This window comes from Sinocyclocheilus rhinocerous, unplaced genomic scaffold (genome assembly GCF_001515625.1).
Source record: "Sinocyclocheilus rhinocerous isolate Xijiao unplaced genomic scaffold, SAMN03320098_v1.1 scaffold307, whole genome shotgun sequence".
NCBI lineage: Eukaryota > Metazoa > Chordata > Actinopteri > Cypriniformes > Cyprinidae > Sinocyclocheilus > Sinocyclocheilus rhinocerous.
The window spans coordinates 970,557-992,952 of record NW_015662942.1 but is presented as its reverse complement, the minus strand read 5'-3'; the positions used below and the strand labels follow the sequence as shown (position 1 = coordinate 992,952).

Below are 22,396 nucleotides of genomic sequence, written 5' to 3'. Positions count from 1 at the left end.
ATCGGAACAGCAAAGTCCACTCAAAAATTGAGCCGACAGGAAACATCGATGTAGTACAGTATTGTTTCTGTCTGCAATAGCCCTACTGTATTTTTTTTTTTTAAATCTCTTAATAGCCCTACTGTGTGTTAGACCTACCTGAAAAACTAAAAAGCTATTTATTTCATTTGTAGACCTATCTTGATTTTTTTTTATTTGTGCTATCATTAGTCATTTCTTTATTTGTTCTTATTTTATTATTAACTGCTTAGCCTCCTTGTCATTTTTTATTCAATTCAAAGTTTGTATCTCGTGCATCTCGTGCTACTGCAACAAAATTACCCCACTGTAAAATAAAAAAAAAAACACTGAGTGATGTGAGATAGTGTCATATAAATTGGTCTCTTAGAAATTAGCCTACTGATTGCCACCATTGATGGACAAATTTTTTTTTATAATATTAAAAATATCTGTATGACATTATATTCTGCAGTTCTTCCCTGTTGTACCGAATATCTATACTTTTCAAATTATCATATCGAAGTTAGAAATTCAAATATTGTGACAAAATAAATTTTGTAGGGTGCCACAAGTTTGTTAAAATTTCCAAAGGGTGCCACGACTAAAAAAGGTTGGGAATCATTGGTATAAAGTAATCAAATGTATAAAAACATTGCATATTCTTCACTGTGATGTTTCTTATTAAAGTTACAAAAGTGATTTAGTCAAGAGCAGTGAGCGATTAACTCTCTTTTGTTGTTTGATTAACATGAATGACAGAGAGCAGGAATATTAGACTGCTGTCACTTTAAGAGCTGCCCGGATCCAATATACTGTTAAATATGTGTTTTCTTTCTCAGCTGTTTGCTTTCAATTAAGACCTCAATTTTGTGTTTGCGAGAATACTTGCAAAGACGGGCATTTTGAAACATACATGTGTGTATTTAACCGTTCAAGGCCCATAAACTGCTGATTGCATTTCAACGGCTTAAAAACGCTTGTCTTTTAAGCCGCAATGCTTAAAAACTACTGCAAACAATACGTTTTTGTGACCACGTAGCACAGCAACGTCATGTGAGCATGTAACCGTGATAGAGATGATAGTCCAAAATCTCTACCGGTTGACACATTTTTACCGGTATATCGCTCACCCCTGCTTTCTGTACAATAAATAATTTAGTTACTGTGTTGGGTCACCATTTGAGTCCAAAATAAAATCTGGGTCCTGAAGCAAAACCAATTTTTAGAATCTGTTTATTGTCTTTGTATTATTTTGTACTACCAACTCTTCATTTCATCACATTCAATTCAGACTGCAAAGTCACATCTCAGAGAAAATATAATTTATTTTGCCACGGCGCAGCAGATTAAGCAGCGCCACTGTTGAATAGCCGAGCAGAAAACACCGGTACCAGGTGAAACAAGTTTGTTTTGCCCGTTTCTCTCAGAGGAGTTTTCCATAGATTAACAAGGCCGTCTAAAATTCATTGTGCTGAGTCCAGTGTTAACTCAAGAGCTCCTCTAATCAACTGAAGTACAAACTGCTGATAAATCTTTTATGGCAGTTTAGAGTTGCAGCCCTTGTTATAGCCCCAGTATAGTGTAACCCTTATATAGGCGCAATCGGGGTGCTTTCCCAAGCATGTATCGCTAGAAGAGACGTGTGATAGTCATGGTTATAATGCTTCATAAAAGCCATCCGTTTGGGAAGATCGGATCTGAAAGCGAATCGGAGAAGGAGAATTGCGAGCACAGGCATACCTCCAGACATTTTTTGTTTTTTTGGCGCCACTCGCCAGGTTTGTTCATGCATATATGCTAATGCAGCGGCTAACACGGCTTCTCACGCTCCTATTCTCTCCAAATGATGCAACCTGCCAGCCATCCTCTCAATTCTGCTGATACTTACGTTCCCCTCTTTCCATAGCAGAAAGGACATGAAAAACAGAGAGAAAGAGAGAGGATGGGATGGCAGACAGAGAGAGTGAGCGAGACACAGGGAGGAGTCTCCAAATCCACAAAGGTTTTGTAATGAATGCGCTGCGCAACAATAAAAACAAAAACATTAAAGAGAGAAAAGACATGTTTCTGTGTTAAACAATTAGTGCAGCGGCATTATGGGGGATCTGGGCGGACAAAAGCACCACAGCGGCAGGGGTTCTTCCCAACACAAACGCACAAAGAGCACCTCACTCTCGTTAAGCCTCAGAAAAACCCCTGAGACACACTACACCGGTCTCCTCCGCCAGCGCCGCGTTATCCGTCCCAACGCTATCATCTCCTCCATCTCTCATGCGCTTTGTTCTGTTCATCATCCCATTCTGCTGTTTTTATCTCTGTTCTGGGGTCTGTTCATACCCCTCTTTCTGTTCCTCCCCGCCTCCATGGCCTCAGATAGGACAGACTACTGCCAGCATCAGAGGTGTGTGTACATAAAGGGCTTTTCAGGAGGACTGACCCTGGTGATAGCTAAACTGGATTAGCAGGACACTATGTTGTCCATCTGCCGTGTTAAGTGTGAGCGTCTGAGGTGAAGCTGTGTGGCCTTGTCCACATTAGTAGCTGATTTGTAGTTTAATAACTGACTCACAATTATGTCATCACTGCAAGTTTTGGAAAAAACAACCCTGTTTTCCTTGTGTATGAGGAATACTGGATTGATCCTTCAACCCCAAACCCGTGATGATTGACGGGGTGATAACCGTAGCACTGACTTGGTGATTTGCAGCTGTGAAGAAAACATGTATACCAACATTTTAAACTGTTTGGTTTTCAGTAAACTGTTGTCAGCTGAGATGCCCTGTTTTATGCACGTGATTAGTTGTTTGGTTCTTTACACATTCTTTGGATTCAGTGAAAATTCTGTTGTCACTACCTGAATTTTTCAGTACTGAATTCAGCTTTAAAAAGAAATGGTCATTTCTGTAACCATATCTGGTTAGAACAGGATTAAGCCCTCAGAAGAGTGACCACTGCATGTGACCTGTGTGAAATTTCCCACTTTTAGAGTTCTAAGTTATGTATCCATCAGGCCAGCGTTTTGAAATTTAGGGAGTTTTGCATTTTTATTTTATTGTAGTTTATTCTTTTAAAACACGATATTGAGATATTAATTATATCACAGCTTATTTTCATATTGATTCTTTTTTCCTGTTCTTTTTTGCTGTACATTGTGTTGTTGCCTGATTTCGCCAAGAAGCATGTCAAATTTCCATGCACAGCTTTAATTGGAATGAAAAAAAAAAACAGGCAAAACAGAATAGATTAATTACATTGACGTATATTGGTTATCATGAGATAATTATTGGTCATTTTTGTATAGCATCAGTGAATCCCTATTTTACAGACTACAGCATCAAATAAACCTTAAATAGGGCTGGGTGATAAATATTGATATTTATAAAAAAAAGAATAAAGATAAAATAAATATATCTATAATAATCTTATTAATTGATCATCTTTTTCAAATGAATTGCTATATGGATTACATTTTAAAATATTCTGTTTTATTTTCATTTCGTTTGATAGCATTTATATGATAAATATGTATTAAATCAAAATACAAAAAAAGTTATCTGTAATAAGCTTTTTTTTTTTAAATTAATATTGATTACATTTTAGAAGATTTGTTAAATGGTCAAACATTTAGAAATAATACATTTCATTCGGTAGCATTTTTATGATCATTTTGTATTAAATCAAAATACAGAATCAAAAAAATAAAATAAAATGGGTTCTTAAATTAAAAGGTGGCTTACTCTGTGTTATTGTGTTTACATTCTCAAGGTCGAATGTGGAATTTCCTTTCCTTGTTAATGGTGTGCAATAAATATTCTGATAAATGTTAATGTCAAATGATATGAAAAAATAACTCTGGTAATATTTTTGGCCACATAGCCTATCCCTAAGCTTAATAATTCAGTGGCGACCTGACCTGAATTTATATATAATATATATAATATATTTCAAATTATTTCTGTCTGTTTAGGCTGATGTTCTTCCCGCTGTCCCACCGTCTCCTGTCATACCCCGACTGACCCTCAGAGTGGGCGCTGGACAAGACAAGATGTAAGTACTTCACACACACATACACACACGAAGGGTTGAGAGTATCAGGCAGCTCTCTGTGTGGTCAGAGTCTCTGAGTCTGTGTACAGGTGTGAGTTTCAGGCTTTGGGTCTTGTGACCAGTCCCAGACGTCCCATGAGGTCTTTGAGGGGGGCAAACACACACACACCCCACATCATGGCCCCCTCCTGCACACTCCTATCAATAGCGCCAGTGTTCACACCACTTAACCCCCTCACACACACACAGCGCCATACTACAGGTAAGGCGATTACTGATTCCTGAACGTCTACATGTGACTGATGTTGCTTTAATGGCCAGTGTGATTTAGACTCAGAAAGTACAGCATCTGCAGTGTTTTGACTGTGCTTTTGAATTTCTTCCTCACCTCTTCAATTCCACCTGCATGCAGGACAGGAAACATTAGTGTTTACGTCTGTGTGTGTGTGTGTGTGTGTGTGTGTGTGTGTTTGTACAGGAAGGCCTTTATTCTCAGCCTGGGAGTGTGTGTTGTGCCTCTGATGTTGCCTGTGTTGTGCTCTTTTCTTGCACCTGTAGTCTAGTTTGTTGAAAAACACAATCAGCAGTGCTTTCAAGAGGAAAATGTGTTTTTATGTCTGTCCTTGTGTTTTGTTTCGTTTACATAAGCAAAAAGCTTTAGATGTTGTTTGTTTAACTTTTATTTTAGCTTGAAAGACATTAGGGATGCACAGTATATCAATGATGAAAGTAAAAGATAAAAGAGTATTTATATCAGCTATAACCAAAAATAGTGATCTATACAGTGTACATTTTTGCGAGATCTCAACAGAAGCTCCTTTGATGCACTGGAAACATTGGCACAGGTGACCTTTGATCTCTGAAAGGTTGTGAGGTCACATCCTGGACAGGGCATACCCCACACCATCTTTACCCCGAGAGGGAGCCCTGTGCATGGTTGTGGTGTGTGTGTGTGTGTGTGTCAGTCAGATGAAGCATAAATAATGAGTGTCTGTGTGTGTAATCGGAGCTGACCGTTTGACACGCCCTTCTCAGGGTCAATACCACAGCAAGCGCCGCTGTCCACTCTCTCCGAGCCTGTCAATCAACCTGTTACTCGGCAACAGCAGGGTTTAATCAGTTTGTCTGGCAGCATTTAAAAGACAAACAGCTCTTCTCTATTGCCAGATTATAATTATTAAGGATCCTCAATATATTGGTGAAAATATCAGCTGACATTGAAAGCAGATAAAATAAGAACGGTTCACCGTTTACAGTATTCAGACAAAAGCACTCAAACAGGCAAAAGTATAGCATAAAAAATAGATCAAATGTATGCTGTTTACTCGTATTCTTTTAGAGATTTGGTGTGAACTTTTTTAAACAATACATTGAAATACTTACACATTTATAATGTTTTGATGTAGGTTTTATTTTTTACTTATTTCATTATTTTATTTATTCAAAATAAATCATCACAAATATTAATTATTTGTATTGTTTATTTTATTTAATTGGTTGATTGATTTATTCACAATGAAACAGAAACCGAAAAGCTCATTTATAATACTGGCCATTATAATGGTTTTTAGCCAAAAATTATATTGCATGATATAAGCCTTTTTTTTTTTTTACAAAAACAATAACAAAGATAATTACATTACCAGTGTTTGTATAAATGCACATACAACAAATATACAAAAATGTGAAGGAAAAACAACAACAACAGTAACACTTTTTAAGAACCAATTATCGCTATTAACTAGCAGGCATGTTACTACTAAATTGGCTGCTTATAAAGCACATATTAATGCCTTATTCTGTATGATCATATTTTAGATCCCTTAATTCTATTTCATATCTAAACTTAAGAACTACCTTACTATTAATAAGCAGCATATTAAGTTAAGTTTATTGAGGCAAAAGTCGTAGTTAATAGTGAGAATTAGACCTTACAATAACGTTTGACCTTAATTACATGTAAAACAAACAGTAATACAATAAACTATTCATTCAATGACATAAATAAAATTTTTATGGTGCATAACCGTCCTTTCTTTCCTCTTTTTCTTTGTTTCTTCACCAGTGTGATCAGTAAGGTGGTCCCAGATTCAGAGCCCACCCCTCCACCACCACGGATCCCAGTGGCCAGGGCCAGTCCAGCAGCACGGATGCGTTCCCCTCCTGCTCCCCCTCCACCTGGCCCGGCTTCAGCCGCCACCCAGCCAGGCCAAAGCACGGGGATGCAGCGTTGTCACGGAGACCGTCAGTGCATACGTGGTGAGTCTCACATATACACACACAAATGAACAACTGCATTGTGTTAATTATATTATTACAAATAAAATATATATTATGTTCATATTATACATTACAATCTCATATATTTAATATTTACATTAATTTATTATTAATATCACAATATAGTTATGGTTTACAGTTGCAGTCAAGCAAATATGCAGTATATTATGTCAATATACAGTTCTACACATGTGTATCAACTTCATTATTTTAAGTCACTTTGACATACAAACATATTTTAAATTTTATGCACTAAACTATCAATTGTTGTCAGATTTTTTAGACATTTGTAGACATTTTTACACGTTATTTGACTGAATTAGATTTATCCAAACATGCATTTAATAATTGAGGCATAAGTGACATTGAAAATATAATGCATATATAAGACGTATTGCATATATTTAATTATATATTTAAATTTGCGTGATGTGCAGACATTTTTTTCTAGCTACAATTCCTTAAGTGCTCTTAAGTCAAAAATAAAATTTTAAAGCTGAGGTTTCATTAAAAACAAGAAACAGTTTTGAAAACAGGAAGTCGTTTTAATGGTTTGAATGGCGCAGTGGGACCTCAGACTCTAAATCATGAGGTCTTTGAGGGGGGCAAACACACACACTCCCCACATCATGGCCCCCTCCTGCACACTCCTATCAATAGCGCCAGTGTTCACACCACTTAACCCCCTCACACACACACAGCGCCATACTACAGGTAAGGCGATTACTGATTCCTGAACGTCTACATGTGACTGATGTTGCTTTAATGGCCAGTGTGATTTAGACTCAGAAAGTATAGCGTCTGCGCAGTGTTTTGACTGCTTTTGAATTTCTTCCTCACCTATTCAGTTGCACCTGCATGCAGGACAGGAAACATTAGTGTTTACGTCTATGTGTGTGTGTGTTTGTACAGGAAGGCCTTTATTCTCAGCCTGGGAGTGTGTGTTGTGCCTCTGATGTTGCCTGTGTTGTGCTCTTTTCTTGCACCTGTAGTCTAGTTTGTTGAAAAACACAATCAGCAGTGCTTTCAAGAGGAAAATGTGTTTTTATGTCTGTCCTTGTGTTTTGTTTCGTTTACATAAGCAAAAAGCTTTAGATGTTGTTTGTTTAACTTTTATTTTAGCTTGAAAGACATTAGGGATGCACAGTATATCAATGATGAAAGTAAAAGATAAAAGAGTATTTATATCAGCTATAACCAAAAATAGTGATCTATACAGTGTACATTTTTGCGAGATCTCAACAGAAGCTCCTTTGATGCACTGGAAACATTGGCACAGGTGACCTTTGATCTCTGAAAGGTTGTGAGGTCACATCCTGGACAGGGCATACCCCACACCATCTTTACCCCGAGAGGGAGCCCTGTGCATGGTTGTGGTGTGTGTGTGTGTGTGTGTCAGTCAGATGAAGCATAAATAATGAGTGTCTGTGTGTGTAATCGGAGCTGACCGTTTGACACGCCCTTCTCAGGGTCAATACCACAGCAAGCACCGCTGTCCACTCTCCGAGCCTGTCAATCAACCTGTTACTCGGCAACAGCAGGGTTTAATCAGTTTGTCTGGCAGCATTTAAAAGACAACTCTATTGCCACTATTGCCAGATTATAATTATTAAGGATCCTCAATATATTGGTGAAAATATCAGCTGACAGATAAAATAAATAAAATAAGAACGGTTCACCGTTTACAGTATTCAGACAAAAGCACTCAAACAGGCAAAAGTATAGCATAAAAAATAGATCAAATGTATGCTGTTTACTCGTATTCTTTTAGAGATTTGGTGTGAACTTTTTTAAACAATACATTGAAATACTTACACATTTATAATGTTTTGATGTAGGTTTTATTTTTTACTTATTTCATTATTTTATTTATTCAAAATAAATCATCACAAATATTAATTATTTGTATTGTTTATTTTATTTAATTGGTTGATTGATTTATTCACAATGAAACAGAAACCGAAAAGCTCATTTATAATACTGGCCATTATAATGGTTTTTAGCCAAAAATTATATTGCATGATATAAGCCTTTTTTTTTTTTTACAAAAACAATAACAAAGATAATTACATTACCAGTGTTTGTATAAATGCACATACAACAAATATACAAAAATGTGAAGGAAAAACAACAACAACAGTAACACTTTTTAAGAACCAATTATCGCTATTAACTAGCAGGCATGTTACTACTAAATTGGCTGCTTATAAAGCACATATTAATGCCTTATTCTGTATGATCATATTTTAGATCCCTTAATTCTATTTCATATCTAAACTTAAGAACTACCTTACTATTAATAAGCAGCATATTAAGTTAAGTTTATTGAGGCAAAAGTCGTAGTTAATAGTGAGAATTAGACCTTACAATAACGTTTGACCTTAATTACATGTAAAACAAACAGTAATACAATAAACTATTCATTCAATGACATAAATAAAATTTTTATGGTGCATAACCGTCCTTTCTTTCCTCTTTTTCTTTGTTTCTTCACCAGTGTGATCAGTAAGGTGGTCCCAGATTCAGAGCCCACCCCTCCACCACCACGGATCCCAGTGGCCAGGGCCAGTCCAGCAGCACGGATGCGTTCCCCTCCTGCTCCCCCCTTCATTATTTTAAGTCACTTTGACATACAAGCATATTTTAAATTTTATGCACTAAACTATCAATTGTTGTCAGATTTTTTAGACATTTGTAGACATTTTTACACGTTATTTGACTGAATTAGATTTATCCAAACATGCATTTAATAATTGAGGCATAAGTGACATTGAAAATATAATGCATATATAAGACGTATTGCATATATTTAATTATATATTTAAATTTGCGTGATGTGCAGACATTTTTTTCTAGCTACAATTCCTTAAGTGCTCTTAAGTCAAAAATAAAATTTTAAAGCTGAGGTTTCATTAAAAACAAGAAACAGTTTTGAAAACAGGAAGTCGTTTTAATGGTTTGAATGGCGCAGTGGGACCTCAGACTCTAAATGATATAGGATGTGACGTATTTGATACTATAGCACTTGCTTTTACTTCTCTTTTCAAGCAGTGTCACAAGTGTTAAGTTTGTTTGATTGATTCTTGTGTTTGTTCATCACAGATTCGGGATGAATGGGGGAATCAGATCTGGATTTGTCCAGGATGTAATAAACCTGATGACGGCAGTCCCATGATCGGATGCGACGAGTGTGACGACTGGTATCACTGGTAAAAAACTTTTTCAGCTTCTCTTACATTACACAATCACGATTTTTATCCCTCTCTCCAGCAAAGAGTTTTTGTTTTTGTTTATTTGGTTGGTTGTTTTTTTCCCTGTAATGTGACGACATCTGAGGAATCAGGAAAAAAATGTAGGCGGGATTAAATGTTATCTATAAGGAAGTTGTCTCAGGTTTGATTTCATCTTGACTTCAGGTGAAGTCATACAGTTATGTCTTTATTCATCTTAGATGGTGCATAAGACCTTTAGGAGTAATATCAGACCAAACTTCCTTTTTTTGACATACAAGCACAAAATGCAGTGTGATTACATGATTATATTTAAAGTTACAAGACTTCTATATTTTACACTAAATATCTTTCATGTCATTTTAAGAGCCACACACACCTCAAAACAAAGTGAATAAGAGGAAGTGCCAATCAAAAAACCCCAAACTGAGCCTAGATTGCCTGGCAGTACTGTAAAGCTTTTTGGGAATCATCTTTTTCATGCGCTCCGCGTAAAGATCAAAAATACACAAACACACACAGAACAAATTGTGTCTCTTTCAAGATAAAAGGAGATATTTTGATGGTGAGAACGATCAAGTATTTATATTTATTTATATATATATATATATATATATATATATATAAATATAAAAGACATGCCTTTTCCATTTTGAATTTATGTAGAATTAAATAAAAAATACAAACTTGGCACATAAGTTGTGTTGTTCATCATACCGATCGATATCATTCAGGTTTATCTTGTAACTGAGACTCATCTATCCCTCTTTCTGTCTCTTTCAGGCCCTGTGTGGGTCTTGTAGCCGCCCCTCCGGAGGACCAGTCGTGGTACTGTGTGAAATGCGCTGGCAAGAAGAAAGACAAGAAGACAAAAAAAAGGAAACGCAAAGTGCACTGACCCACATTTCTTTTTCTCTCGTCTCTGTCTTCATCTGTTTTCGCCTTAATTCATTTCCAACTCTGTTTTGCCTCATTTGTTTGTTTTTTTGTTTTTTTTCCCCCACCCAGCCCTTCTTTTAACTTGGTTAACTTAACTCAGTGTCCAGTATCATAATGTATTTTTTAATATGAAAATTTCAAATGTGTATATGTTACTTTTTTATGTGGAGAATCGTATAGTGTGTCTATATGATCTTTGTATCGAGCTTATGATTGTTCAGTAGATGCGTTGAAATGAACCTCTCAGTTTGCCCTCATTAAAGGTTGTTCCATGTATGTGCTGATTCATCAAATCTACATCACCCATGAGAAAAAGCATTCTGTACTATAATATGCCTTTTAATATCGTTCTTCTGATTGATTTTGACTGGAGGTGCAGTTTCATTTTACTATGGATTTAATTAAAAGTTGCTTTTTCACATCTTATTGTTTTGTTGTCTTGTCATTTGTTTGGGTACAGATAGACTACTCACTCAGATTCTAAAAAAAAAAAAGCTAAATCAATGATTGTGAATGCACGAGTTTCATAAGGCAACATTATAAATATATGTTTTATTATTTGAGTTGTGATATTTCTGTACACTTTATTCAGCTGGTTTGTTTTGACTTTTGGATTGAATAAGGCATTTTTCTCAAATGATCTCTGGGAACTGAAGTGCAAATGTTTTTTTATATTGCCATAAAGGTTACAGTGAGTTAAATATGGTAAATGAAGTGTCAATTATGCATTGAATTGTTTATCCAAAACACAATTAAGAAAAAAAAAACGGATATCCAGCAATGGCATTGTTTATTCAAATATGATGATACTTTGTGCATACAAAACCCTCTATCCTCACAGGGTCAAGTGGCCCAGAAAAGTATTTGGACACTTCAGTCACAGATAAAAGTTTAACAAGCAAGAAGTAGCCCATTTATTTCAAGGAAAGACCAAACAGAACAGAACATTTTCACATAAGGATGTTTTTAATGACAAAGAATTGCGACACTTTCTCACTGTCAAACTTTAGAGGAATATGTTCATTGTTAATGTGAAAAACTAGAATTGAGGTTACTCTGTTACACTCCAACTTGAGTGTAACTGACTTATAAATTACCAATCTTTTGAAGCATAATTTGTTTGCCACTTATATTGATAATTTAAAGTATACAGTTACATTAGTGTAGTTCCCACAAACCTATTGCTGGCATATAAAGAAACTGCATAAATCGCAAGAACAGTATGGTAGTACGTTATTTCGAATTGAGGCGTTTTTTTTGAGTGAATCACTGAGTCATTCACTCATCCGATTCTTTCAAAAGCAATGATTCACTCATGAACTAGCGAATGTTGTTCGGATCCCAGGCGCTGATTCTGCTTTGGCTTTGTTTGGAGCTGTTTTCGTTGGCGGAGCGAAACCGACAAAATAACCGGCAAATTTTGTTTCTAAAATGTAAGTTACTCAGTATTAACTTCTTGTTTATTCAACTGTTATTTGTTGGTTAAAAGCACACTCTCAACTGCGATGTTTTTACGAATATCAACACGACCACGATAAGCCTACCTGTTTCACGTTGAAAACAGTGTCCAAATACTAACTTTAGATCGATATACCGTTTCGTTATTTTAAACATACAAATGTCTTTTGTGGTGTTTGTTTGTGTTATTTCTTTTAAAATAAATGCCACTTGGTTTAGCCTTATGCAAACATTAAGACATTTTTGAAGTGTCCAAATAAATTTTAGGGCAATACGATATTTGGAGCAATGAAGGGCAAATGTTATAATTGTATTAATATAGGTCTACTACTAAAGTGCATTTACATCTACACATATGAAAGGTAGCCTACAACAGGGTAAAAATACTCTTCTTATCAGTCTGTTCCTTTGTAGTTCTGCCAATATGACTAGTATTTAGCTCCCACACCGCAGCTTTGAAGTAAGTATTCCACCTGATGCGGACTCTCCGCCACTGAACTCATTTAAAATCTCCTCAAATATCCCCTCACTACCTGTCATTTCTGCTAATCGCACAGATACGGCCGGCTAAATGAGCCTTTACCGTGGCTAGATCATTTCTTTATGTTAGCGCTTATCACAGAAAACTGAGGCCTTTATTGTTGCATTGTTATTCGTTTCAGAGCAGAAATGACGGTTCTGATGCAGCAGGGAGCAGTTGGCAGTGGACTGGATGGTGATAAGAAATGCTTTCCACATGTAGACTGGTATCCAGAGCTGCCTGTTAAACGAGAGTGTATCTACCAACAATAGCTGTGAGCTTTGAGCACCGGCTATAACAAAAACACTGATTTGAAACGTTCACATGCTTTAAAGATGAGCAGAAAGGTCATGACCATAAGCGTAAAAGTAGTGGACAAAAATATGGATTTGTCAAGCTATATCAGACTTGATGCTATAACAAAAATCAATGATAACCAACGTTAATCTTACAGTGGCTCAAAAAACGTATTTACACATTAAAGGCGCATTCACGCCAAGAACGATGAGTATAACTAGGCTAATAATTAACTATATAGCGTCCACCCAGACGATAACATTTCACTTTTTAACGCTGAAAGATATTTCCCTGTCCTTATCGTTTTTGTTGTGAACTTCGCTGTTCTTTTAGAGCTGATTTTAAAACTTTTAAAGTTATGGTTATCTTATCTGGTATATCGTTATTCTTGGTGTGAACAGGCCTTACGCTGCCCTTAAAAGTATGAATGCCATTGAATTAGGAAACAAAATATCAATCCAGGTAGCTTTTGCAAACATCCAACCCTTAGAGCTCCACTTTTATAAGCCATTTTATCATTGACTTTTAAGCAACAGTGTGATTTTGAATGAAGGTATTGTCAGTTGCCCTCAATCTCATGAAGCTGCATGAAAGGTGTGTGATTTAAATACGATTTTAACATGTAGATTATGATATGTTTGTATATCAGGTGGTTTAAGATGGTCAAGGAAAACAGTTCATCAAGCACTTTAATTACATTGACATTATTTACATGCATGTCTGAATGCTCTGAGTGATGTTAGTTTTTGCAGATTAGAAGATAAAGGTCACTCACAGCTTCCCCAAAGGTCAGAGGTCACATGGAGATGGACATACAGAAGTTTCCTCTAAAGGTGAGAAGAAAACAAAAAAACAAAGCACTTCATGGCAGACTGATTAACTCATATACATAGATCTATTGAAAAGCTCGAAATTAACAAGTTTTGTTATGAATTTGAAAAGGGATTGCACTTTCTTGTCCATGCTTTATTAATATATTTTTGTTCTGTTATATCTGAAGCTTGCTGAAAAAACACAGGCAAAAAAGTCCATGCTGTATTTTAAGCAGTATATTGGACTTTTTCCTCAGTAAATATTTGAACAGCCCTCCCTTAAATTATTCATTTACATGAAACACTAAATTGACATAAGATATTAAGACTTGTTTTATATCATTGTATTTTAAATATCTTGTTTTATAAAGAAAGTTGATAAGTGCATGTTCTGGCTTGTTGTCTTTTATTTGTTTTTATTTTAAATTGTTTTAGGCATAAATCAGTAATGCTGCACAATTTCTTACTTTTCCATTTTCTTGCAATTGGGTTTCACAGAAGTATTTTTATATCACACTTTTTGGCCTTCAGTTGGTCTTGTGGATGGACTAATGTTTTTGTTTTCATCTGTCTTCTGAAAAACGGTATGCTTTTATGTATGAGTGTTACAGTCTATTTAAGCAGCTGCCTTATTAACTTTGAATGAACTGACACTGGCAGTGTCAGTGAGATCAAATCTATAAAATACATCTTCATTAATAAATCAAGCGAACTAAACGAATTGTTTCTCTAGAATTTCATTATGGAGCCATAACGTATCTTGCCCTTTTATTTGACAAATTTAGACGCTACACTGAAACCTACATAAAGTGTTCATTTGCAAGTAAAATTTATATAAGCAAATTAACGCAGTCCCAAGTTTTCAGGTGTTAAAATAACACATGCAAACACATATTCTACACAAAAATAGCCACTACTACCCCCAACACTAATATAAAATGATGATGATGATGATGATGATATCAAATCACGTCGCCCTCTGTTGGTAAACTTTATAAAACAATTCAGCGCTGTTTGTGAGATTACAATAAACATCAACAGACACACTGACACTTTATCTTTATCTATAATTTACATCAACTTTATCTATAATCTATCATTTGAAAAACAAAGTAATTAATGCAAACATACCTGTTTAACCCTCAGAGACCTGGCGTTGGCATTTATGTTATTTTCTGTTGCATTACGAAGCCACTTTAGTGTGTCGCGATAACCGCAATATCGCAATACCGCGCTATTGACGAGCATAACCGCAACCCGTGCACTCTATAAAGTTAGTAGGCTACATCAAAAATCGTCGAATATTTTTGTAACGTACCGATTGTGTAAATATTATAGGAAATTATTTTTCTCAAGAACTAAACATGAAATATTACAGCTTCAATATTTGGAAAAATACCATTTAGTTAAAAAAGGCATTAGTTAATGGTGTAAACCACTATGCATTTTTACAGTGGGTCTTTAAGGTTAAACACATGCCACACCAATTGACCCGGAACTATGGGTGTAATCTCATTTGCTTTGATTAAAGCTTGCAGTAGGCCATCAATGCTATCAAGCCACAATAAAATTAAAAGGATTTTATCAGTCTGTTTGAAACATTGAACATTTAGACAATAAAAAAGGATGTGGTATACAGTGTCACAGATACGCATCACGGGATAAAATACAGTTGTTAATTCACCTGAAAAGTTCCTTTCATTACATATGACCTGTTTTTCCATAAATCGCACCTTTTGGCAATTAACCCTTCTTATAAAAGAAAAGCATTCATATTGTACTGGTTAAAGGCATATAGGACGTTCATCAAAAGAATCGTCAGAGGCCTTGAAGTTTCTCCCTTGCGATCTGTAAGATTGTGAACAGAACTTTTAAGGTGAACGGCCCGTTCCTCCCTTTTTGAATTCAGAAAGTGCCACAGCTGAGAGTTTTTCTTTTGTATGTGTTTGCTGCATGCTTTTTGTGAGAGTGAAATTGTGATTTATCGGAGGCAATGTAAGCTACACTCGGAGCTTATCTTCCTTTTACGCAAAGGTAGCGCATTTCTTTATCAATTGTTTTGAAACGACAAGCTTCAAAAGCAATTAAGGACGTGTTATGACACCAACGCAGAGGAATTTCGAATACATTTTAATTAGAATATTTATTTATTTCGAGTTTCTCCTCAGCCCGAAGCTCCTCGTGCAATTAAAGAAGGTGCGCGCGTGACGTTTGAATAGCCTGATCAATAGCCCGAACACTGGCGCGCGCGCGCGCGTGGATTTAACATAATCAGCCTCGTGGGCGCCACGCGAACTTCCAGCGTGAAGGTGCAGCGCGGAGATAGGTAATTATTTCACCAAAGGCACTAATGAACGCTCTATCTGCCTTCCACAACTCACATCGCGTTCTGCCCTTACGCCATTTATTATAAACTTTCTCCTTCTGATGAGGGAAGAAGAGAAAGAATAAACAAAACGAATCTGGGAGGGGGATTCATAGTGCACGTCGCAAAGGGGTGTGAGGCATCATCATTTGTCGCCATAAACTGTTTAACTGCCAAGTTTAACAAGCTTTTCTCCATGAACATTCCACGAAAATATCTGAACAGGTGAATATTTGCCACGTCCTGTTTAGCTATGCAAGTGTGAATGGAGACCGGGGCCAGCTCGTCCTTTTTTACTCCATTGATTGTTTCTCAAGGTTTATTCTGTCAAGAACTTGGCACTATACCTTTTTAACATTTTCACCGTTTCAAAGTCTTCGTTTTCGTCCAGGTAAATTTCGCCTAGGTTGATCTTTTGTGCTGTCACGCTATGTGGGGTAAGTTAATTGTCACAATGAGAGACATTTTAAAGCCTATATTATTGCCTTTTCAGCATAATTTAACATTGGGGATAAAAAAGAAACACAAAACAGTTTATGAAACCGCATTGAAAATATCAAACCATTGTTTTGACAAATAAATATTGTTACAACTTGCCCCGGCCTGAACAATACACTTGTCCTGACAACACAGTTCAACCTTTCAATTAAAATCTACCTTCATGATATAGTTGTCTGAAAGCCAATGCAATTTTATTGCGTTCACTTGATTGCCCAACAGCTATTACAAAAATATGATTTTGGGGTGTTATAGAATAAAATTCACAATAATTAATTTTGAAGAAAATTGTTGAGACTTAACCTTGTGAAAACTTTCCTAATGTGACAACTAGCCCCGATCTCCTCTACATGAATGACAACGCGAACAGACAGGCAAGCCACTTAAGAATGAATGAATGAATGAATGTAATTATCATGTACATTGGTACCATCGAGGTTTGTCGCATGACACCGGAGTGCAGCTTTTGAGTCTATTCAGTTTCTCCGGCGTGCTTCCCAGTCATGCAATATGCATTCTTCATCCTGAAAGGCTGGAACAGATTGTCGATATAAAATGTCAAAATAAAACGCTAGCGCGCCTCGCGCTCTCTGTAGTATTTAGATTGAAAGTAAAGGCATTTTTCTCCTTGCGCATTAGAGAGGGGAGGGAGTGATAGAGAGGGGGGAGGTATAGCATAAAGACACCTACACGAGGCCATGCATCTCCTTTGATCGGAAAGGGCAGTTGCGTCATCAGATGCTGATGTTGGGGAGCGCGCGCGCACGCGCTCGGTGAGGAGAAAAGAACGGGAAAGTGTCATCATAAACGCGCGCTGTGTCGGGGAATGACTTTGTGACGACCTTTGTTGCAAATGGGCTGCACAGCTTTTGAGTCTATTCAGTTTCTCCGGCGTGCTTCCCAGTCATGCAATATGCATTCTTCATCCTGAAAGGCTGGAACAGATTGTCGATATAAAATGTCAAAATAAAACGCTAGCGCGCCTCGCGCTCTCTGTAGTATTTAGATTGAAAGTAAAGGCATTTTTCTCCTTGCGCATTAGAGAGGGGAGGGAGTGATAGAGAGGGGAGGTATAGCATAAAGACACCTACACGAGGCCATGCATCTCCTTTGATCGGAAAGGGCAGTTGCGTCATCAGATGCTGATGTTGGGGAGCGCGCGCGCACGCGCTCGGTGAGGAGAAAAGAACGGGAAAGTGTCATCATAAACGCGCGCTGTGTCGGGGAATGACTTTGTGACGACCTTTGTTGCAAATGGGCTGCAGACATGGAAATGGCTTAGCGCTATCGCCGTCTCCCAGGCAACCATCAGGGTCCCCATCTCTCGCGGAGAAATGAGTTATGAAAAGGCTGGAGTGAAGCAGGGATTAAACATGATCCTGGGGACAGGGTGTCAATCAAAAAAGCCAACTCACAAACCGCGCTCCTTTTTTCCCCACTACAAAATTGTATTTTGAAACGCAGCATATATTTACTGCCAAAGGTGCCACTGTCTATTTTATATTTATTTAAGGCCGATAATGAATTGGTGCTTTAGTGCGCCTATAAAGATGGGGAGGTTGTGCTTTTAAAATCCGTTATCGGAGAGGATTTCGCTCGGCGCAGTGCTCACAGGCAATGGGTATTTTTCAATTACCCAGATTAATTGCACTGCATAAATTAGAATACAAGTAAAGTGAATGGAGATCAAAGTTGTTGATGAATCTGAGACATGGTGGAAGCTGAACTGGCCTACAATGTGAATGTATTATGTCAGGTTGTCAGATTTGTGTTTATCGCGAACATTGTTAATGGTAGACGCCATTTTTAATTTTTACGCGACTGAAAACGAGGCTGTGAGGGACCAAGTTCAGCTTGCTCAGTATTTCTTAGGCCTGCTTCGGCGTCGATCGTTCTGCGAAAAGAAAAAAAACTTGGGAAAAAATGAAAATAATAAAAATATACAATGGACAGAAACTCTGGAAATGAAAATTAAACGTGACCTAAGACCTATATTAAACGTCTGACAGTCTGCCTATATGTCCACCGCAGCCTCGTTTGTATTGGCGTCAATTGGTTTTGCGTCTACGTTGACTAAAGCGCCAGGGATACCAAATCAACACGATCTTAATTGTATTTATAACGTCAATGTGTCGCGAATATAAGAGAAAGAGCCGTTGTTTGTCTAACCTAATTTCACCGGCTGGAGCTAAGCTGGACCGTTTAGAGTGGAGATGAGGGAGGGGGGCGTTCTTCAAATTGGCTTGACCCGATGCTATTTGATATTTGGCTCTTTGACACTCATTTAAAGGCGCGCGGCAGCAAAGCAGAACGCGGACAAGCCCGGTCTGAAACCGGATCCGCGCGCGCGCGGGGGGATCTGGAGAACACGATAGCCGGGGGCTCGCGCTCTCCAAAGGCTCTCTGGTCATCTTAGACCGGCTCGCTCGAGCCTGCAGCGCCAGCGCGTCGCCAGGCGGCGTGTAAACGGTAAATGTTCGCTATTTGTTCCAAAGATTGCAATGAAAATCAAGTCTGCCTCCTCTTCTCTCAGGCTCTCTATTCTCCGCTTTCTCTCACACACTCGAGATACCAACAAATAGCCATTGAGTAAGAGGCTTAAAGACCCCTTCTCCCCCCACACAATACTTAAATGAATTCATCAAGCGAGTAAAGGCGACATTAAAAGGAGAGAGACGGGGAAAAGGAGAAATATTGGTATTTATTGAATCGTTAAAGGCAAGATACCGGACACCTTTCGACAAAAGCCTTCCCGGAGTGGCCTCTGAACTGCTTACATTAACCCCAAAAAACCACGAAATTCCAGGTGAAACTGGGGCGATTGTGGCCATGTTTTATGTCGTGTGTAAAGAGAAGGCAGCTCAGAAATCCATTTCACATGGGAGTAAGTCAGGACACTTTTAATAAACGTCTCGTTAGAGCAGGTTTAGTGCAGATAAAGCGATGCCATTGTGCGCGCGCCCCTGGAGAGCAGGCAATGATGTAACGCGCGCATTTGTGTCCAATTCCCCTGTCATCCATTTCATTAGTTAATCTACTCATCTCAGTCTCTCCATCTCTGTTACCCTCGCTTCTCTCCTGCCAATCTGCGCATCTCTACCAACAAACAGTTCTACAAATAAAAGACCCTTCTCTCAGATTGCGTATTATGATCGTGGGCTGTATGATGTGCTTTGATAAATGCTGGTTCCTCACCAAAAGGCTGTTCAAAGGCCTATCCTAAAGGAACCCACTGAGAAATCCATAGATCTGGGTTTTCTGAAGAAAAACGCCTTTGGCCTAACAAAAAAAGTATAATTAGCATATTTACGTAGGCCTGTACAATATATAGGGCCTATATAAAACAGAGCGTGAGAAATCTCCCTTTCCCCATTTCTTCAAACCCATCTCCCTTTCGATGTCTTTCCCAGTTCCTGTCTAATTTCCTCTCGCTCTCTTTTCGGTTCTGCCCCCTCTTCTCTTTCTCTGTCGTTCTCCGACGTGCCATGAGATGCTGGATATAGGGGAAATAAATAAAGCGATAAAATCTCTACAGCACATTGGAAAAATGACGGATCAAGCTAGAAAACCACAGAAATAAATAAATCAATCAATCAATAGGCCTATACAAAGCAAAATATGGTGCTATAATATAGTAAGAAAAAGTGAGAGAAAATATGATTAAACGTGAAAAAGATTAATTACCATAAGAAATGCAAAAAGAAAAGAAAAGAAAAAAGGAATCAAATAATCTTTATTTAAATTACAGGAAATTGTAAGCTACATCAACGGGTCCAGGGCGGCCCATTCGCATTTAAATTCTTCTTATAATAATAATAATAATATATTATAATATTAAATTGTTTATTTCCTTATTTTTGCAGTGTTTTGTTTTTACATTTTGCGGTTTGATTAGTTTCCCTATGTCATCAAACGGCAGATAAGATGTAGATAGGAAAAGCCACAACTACAAGATGTATATAGTGTTGTATCTTTTATCTTATTTTGATATCAAGGTTTTGGTATCATAATGATATCCGTTATCGCAGCTTTTCGTTAAAGCTCAGGTAGCCTGCAATATCTACAAGACGGTTTGTTGCCAAAGCCACAAGCATGAAGCTCCGAGAGGTGAGCTGAACTCATGCCCACCCCTCACACCCCCTATCCCTGCTCGGTGATTAATGATATTTCACTAAGATTAATCACAGAAAATGAAAGATCTTGGAGGTTTTCAGTGGATAGGCGGGGAGGTGGAGATGATGTAGAGGAGAATTAGCGCCATCGACTCTTTTTAGATGCAAATATTGCGTTATCTCCGCGTTACTGCACTGTTTTTGGTGTTTATGATTAATTATCTCCTCTAGCCTGCAGCGCCAGCGCGTCGCCAGGCGGCGTGTAAACGGTAAATGTTCGCTATTTGTTCCAAAGATTGCAATGAAAATCAAGTCTGCCTCCTCTTCTCTCAGGCTCTCTATTCTCCGCTTTCTCTCACACACTCGAGATACCAACAAATAGCCATTGAGTAAGAGGCTTAAAGACCCCTTCTCCCCCCACACAATACTTAAATGAATTCATCAAGCGAGTAAAGGCGACATTAAAAGGAGAGAGACGGGGAAAAGGAGAAATATTGGTATTTATTGAATCGTTAAAGGCAAGATACCGGACACCTTTCGACAAAAGCCTTCCCGGAGTGGCCTCTGAACTGCTTACATTAACCCCAAAAAACCACGAAATTCCAGGTGAAACTGGGGCGATTGTGGCCATGTTTTATGTCGTGTGTAAAGAGAAGGCAGCTCAGAAATCCATTTCACATGGGAGTAAGTCAGGACACTTTTAATAAACGTCTCGTTAGAGCAGGTTTAGTGCAGATAAAGCGATGCCATTGTGCGCGCGCCCCTGGAGAGCAGGCAATGATGTAACGCGCGCATTTGTGTCCAATTCCCCTGTCATCCATTTCATTAGTTAATCTACTCATCTCAGTCTCTCCATCTCTGTTACCCTCGCTTCTCTCCTGCCAATCTGCGCATCTCTACCAACAAACAGTTCTACAAATAAAAGACCCTTCTCTCAGATTGCGTATTATGATCGTGGGCTGTATGATGTGCTTTGATAAATGCTGGTTCCTCACCAAAAGGCTGTTCAAAGGCCTATCCTAAAGGAACCCACTGAGAAATCCATAGATCTGGGTTTTCTGAAGAAAAACGCCTTTGGCCTAACAAAAAAAGTATAATTAGCATATTTACGTAGGCCTGTACAATATATAGGGCCTATATAAAACAGAGCGTGAGAAATCTCCCTTTCCCCATTTCTTCAAACCCATCTCCCTTTCGATGTCTTTCCCAGTTCCTGTCTAATTTCCTCTCGCTCTCTTTTCGGTTCTGCCCCCTCTTCTCTTTCTCTGTCGTTCTCCGACGTGCCATGAGATGCTGGATATAGGGGAAATAAATAAAGCGATAAAATCTCTACAGCACATTGGAAAAATGACGGATCAAGCTAGAAAACCACAGAAATAAATAAATAAATAAATCAATAGGCCTATACAAAGCAAAATATGGTGCTATAATATAGTAAGAAAAAGTGAGAGAAAATATGATTAAACGTGAAAAAGATTAATTACCATAAGAAATGCAAAAAGAAAAGAAAAGAAAAAAGGAATCAAATAATCTTTATTTAAATTACAGGAAATTGTAAGCTACATCAACGGGTCCAGGGCGGCCCATTCGCATTTAAATTCTTCTTATAATAATAATAATAATATATTATAATATTAAATTGTTTATTTCCTTATTTTTGCAGTGTTTTGTTTTTACATTTTGCGGTTTGATTAGTTTCCCTATGTCATCAAACGGCAGATAAGATGTAGATAGGAAAAGCCACAACTACAAGATGTATATAGTGTTGTATCTTTTATCTTATTTTGATATCAAGGTTTTGGTATCATAATGATATCCGTTATCGCAGCTTTTCGTTA

At 37.6% G+C, this 22,396-nt stretch overlaps 1 protein-coding gene across 1 annotated transcript in view; it reads left to right on the top strand.

The window, feature by feature from the left end:
• Window positions 1-9,511, top strand: part of LOC107728511 (TAF3 RNA polymerase II, TATA box binding protein (TBP)-associated facto) — a 52,084-nt gene extending 42,573 nt beyond the window's left edge. The window contains exons 4-6 of the mRNA XM_016538709.1: window positions 3,968-4,047; window positions 6,113-6,306; window positions 9,430-9,511. Coding sequence (XP_016394195.1) covers window positions 3,968-4,047; window positions 6,113-6,306; window positions 9,430-9,440 — 285 coding nt within the window. The 3' untranslated portion in view covers window positions 9,441-9,511. The remainder of the gene's footprint in view (window positions 1-3,967; window positions 4,048-6,112; window positions 6,307-9,429) is intronic.
• Window positions 9,512-22,396: the final 12,885 nt, after the last annotated feature.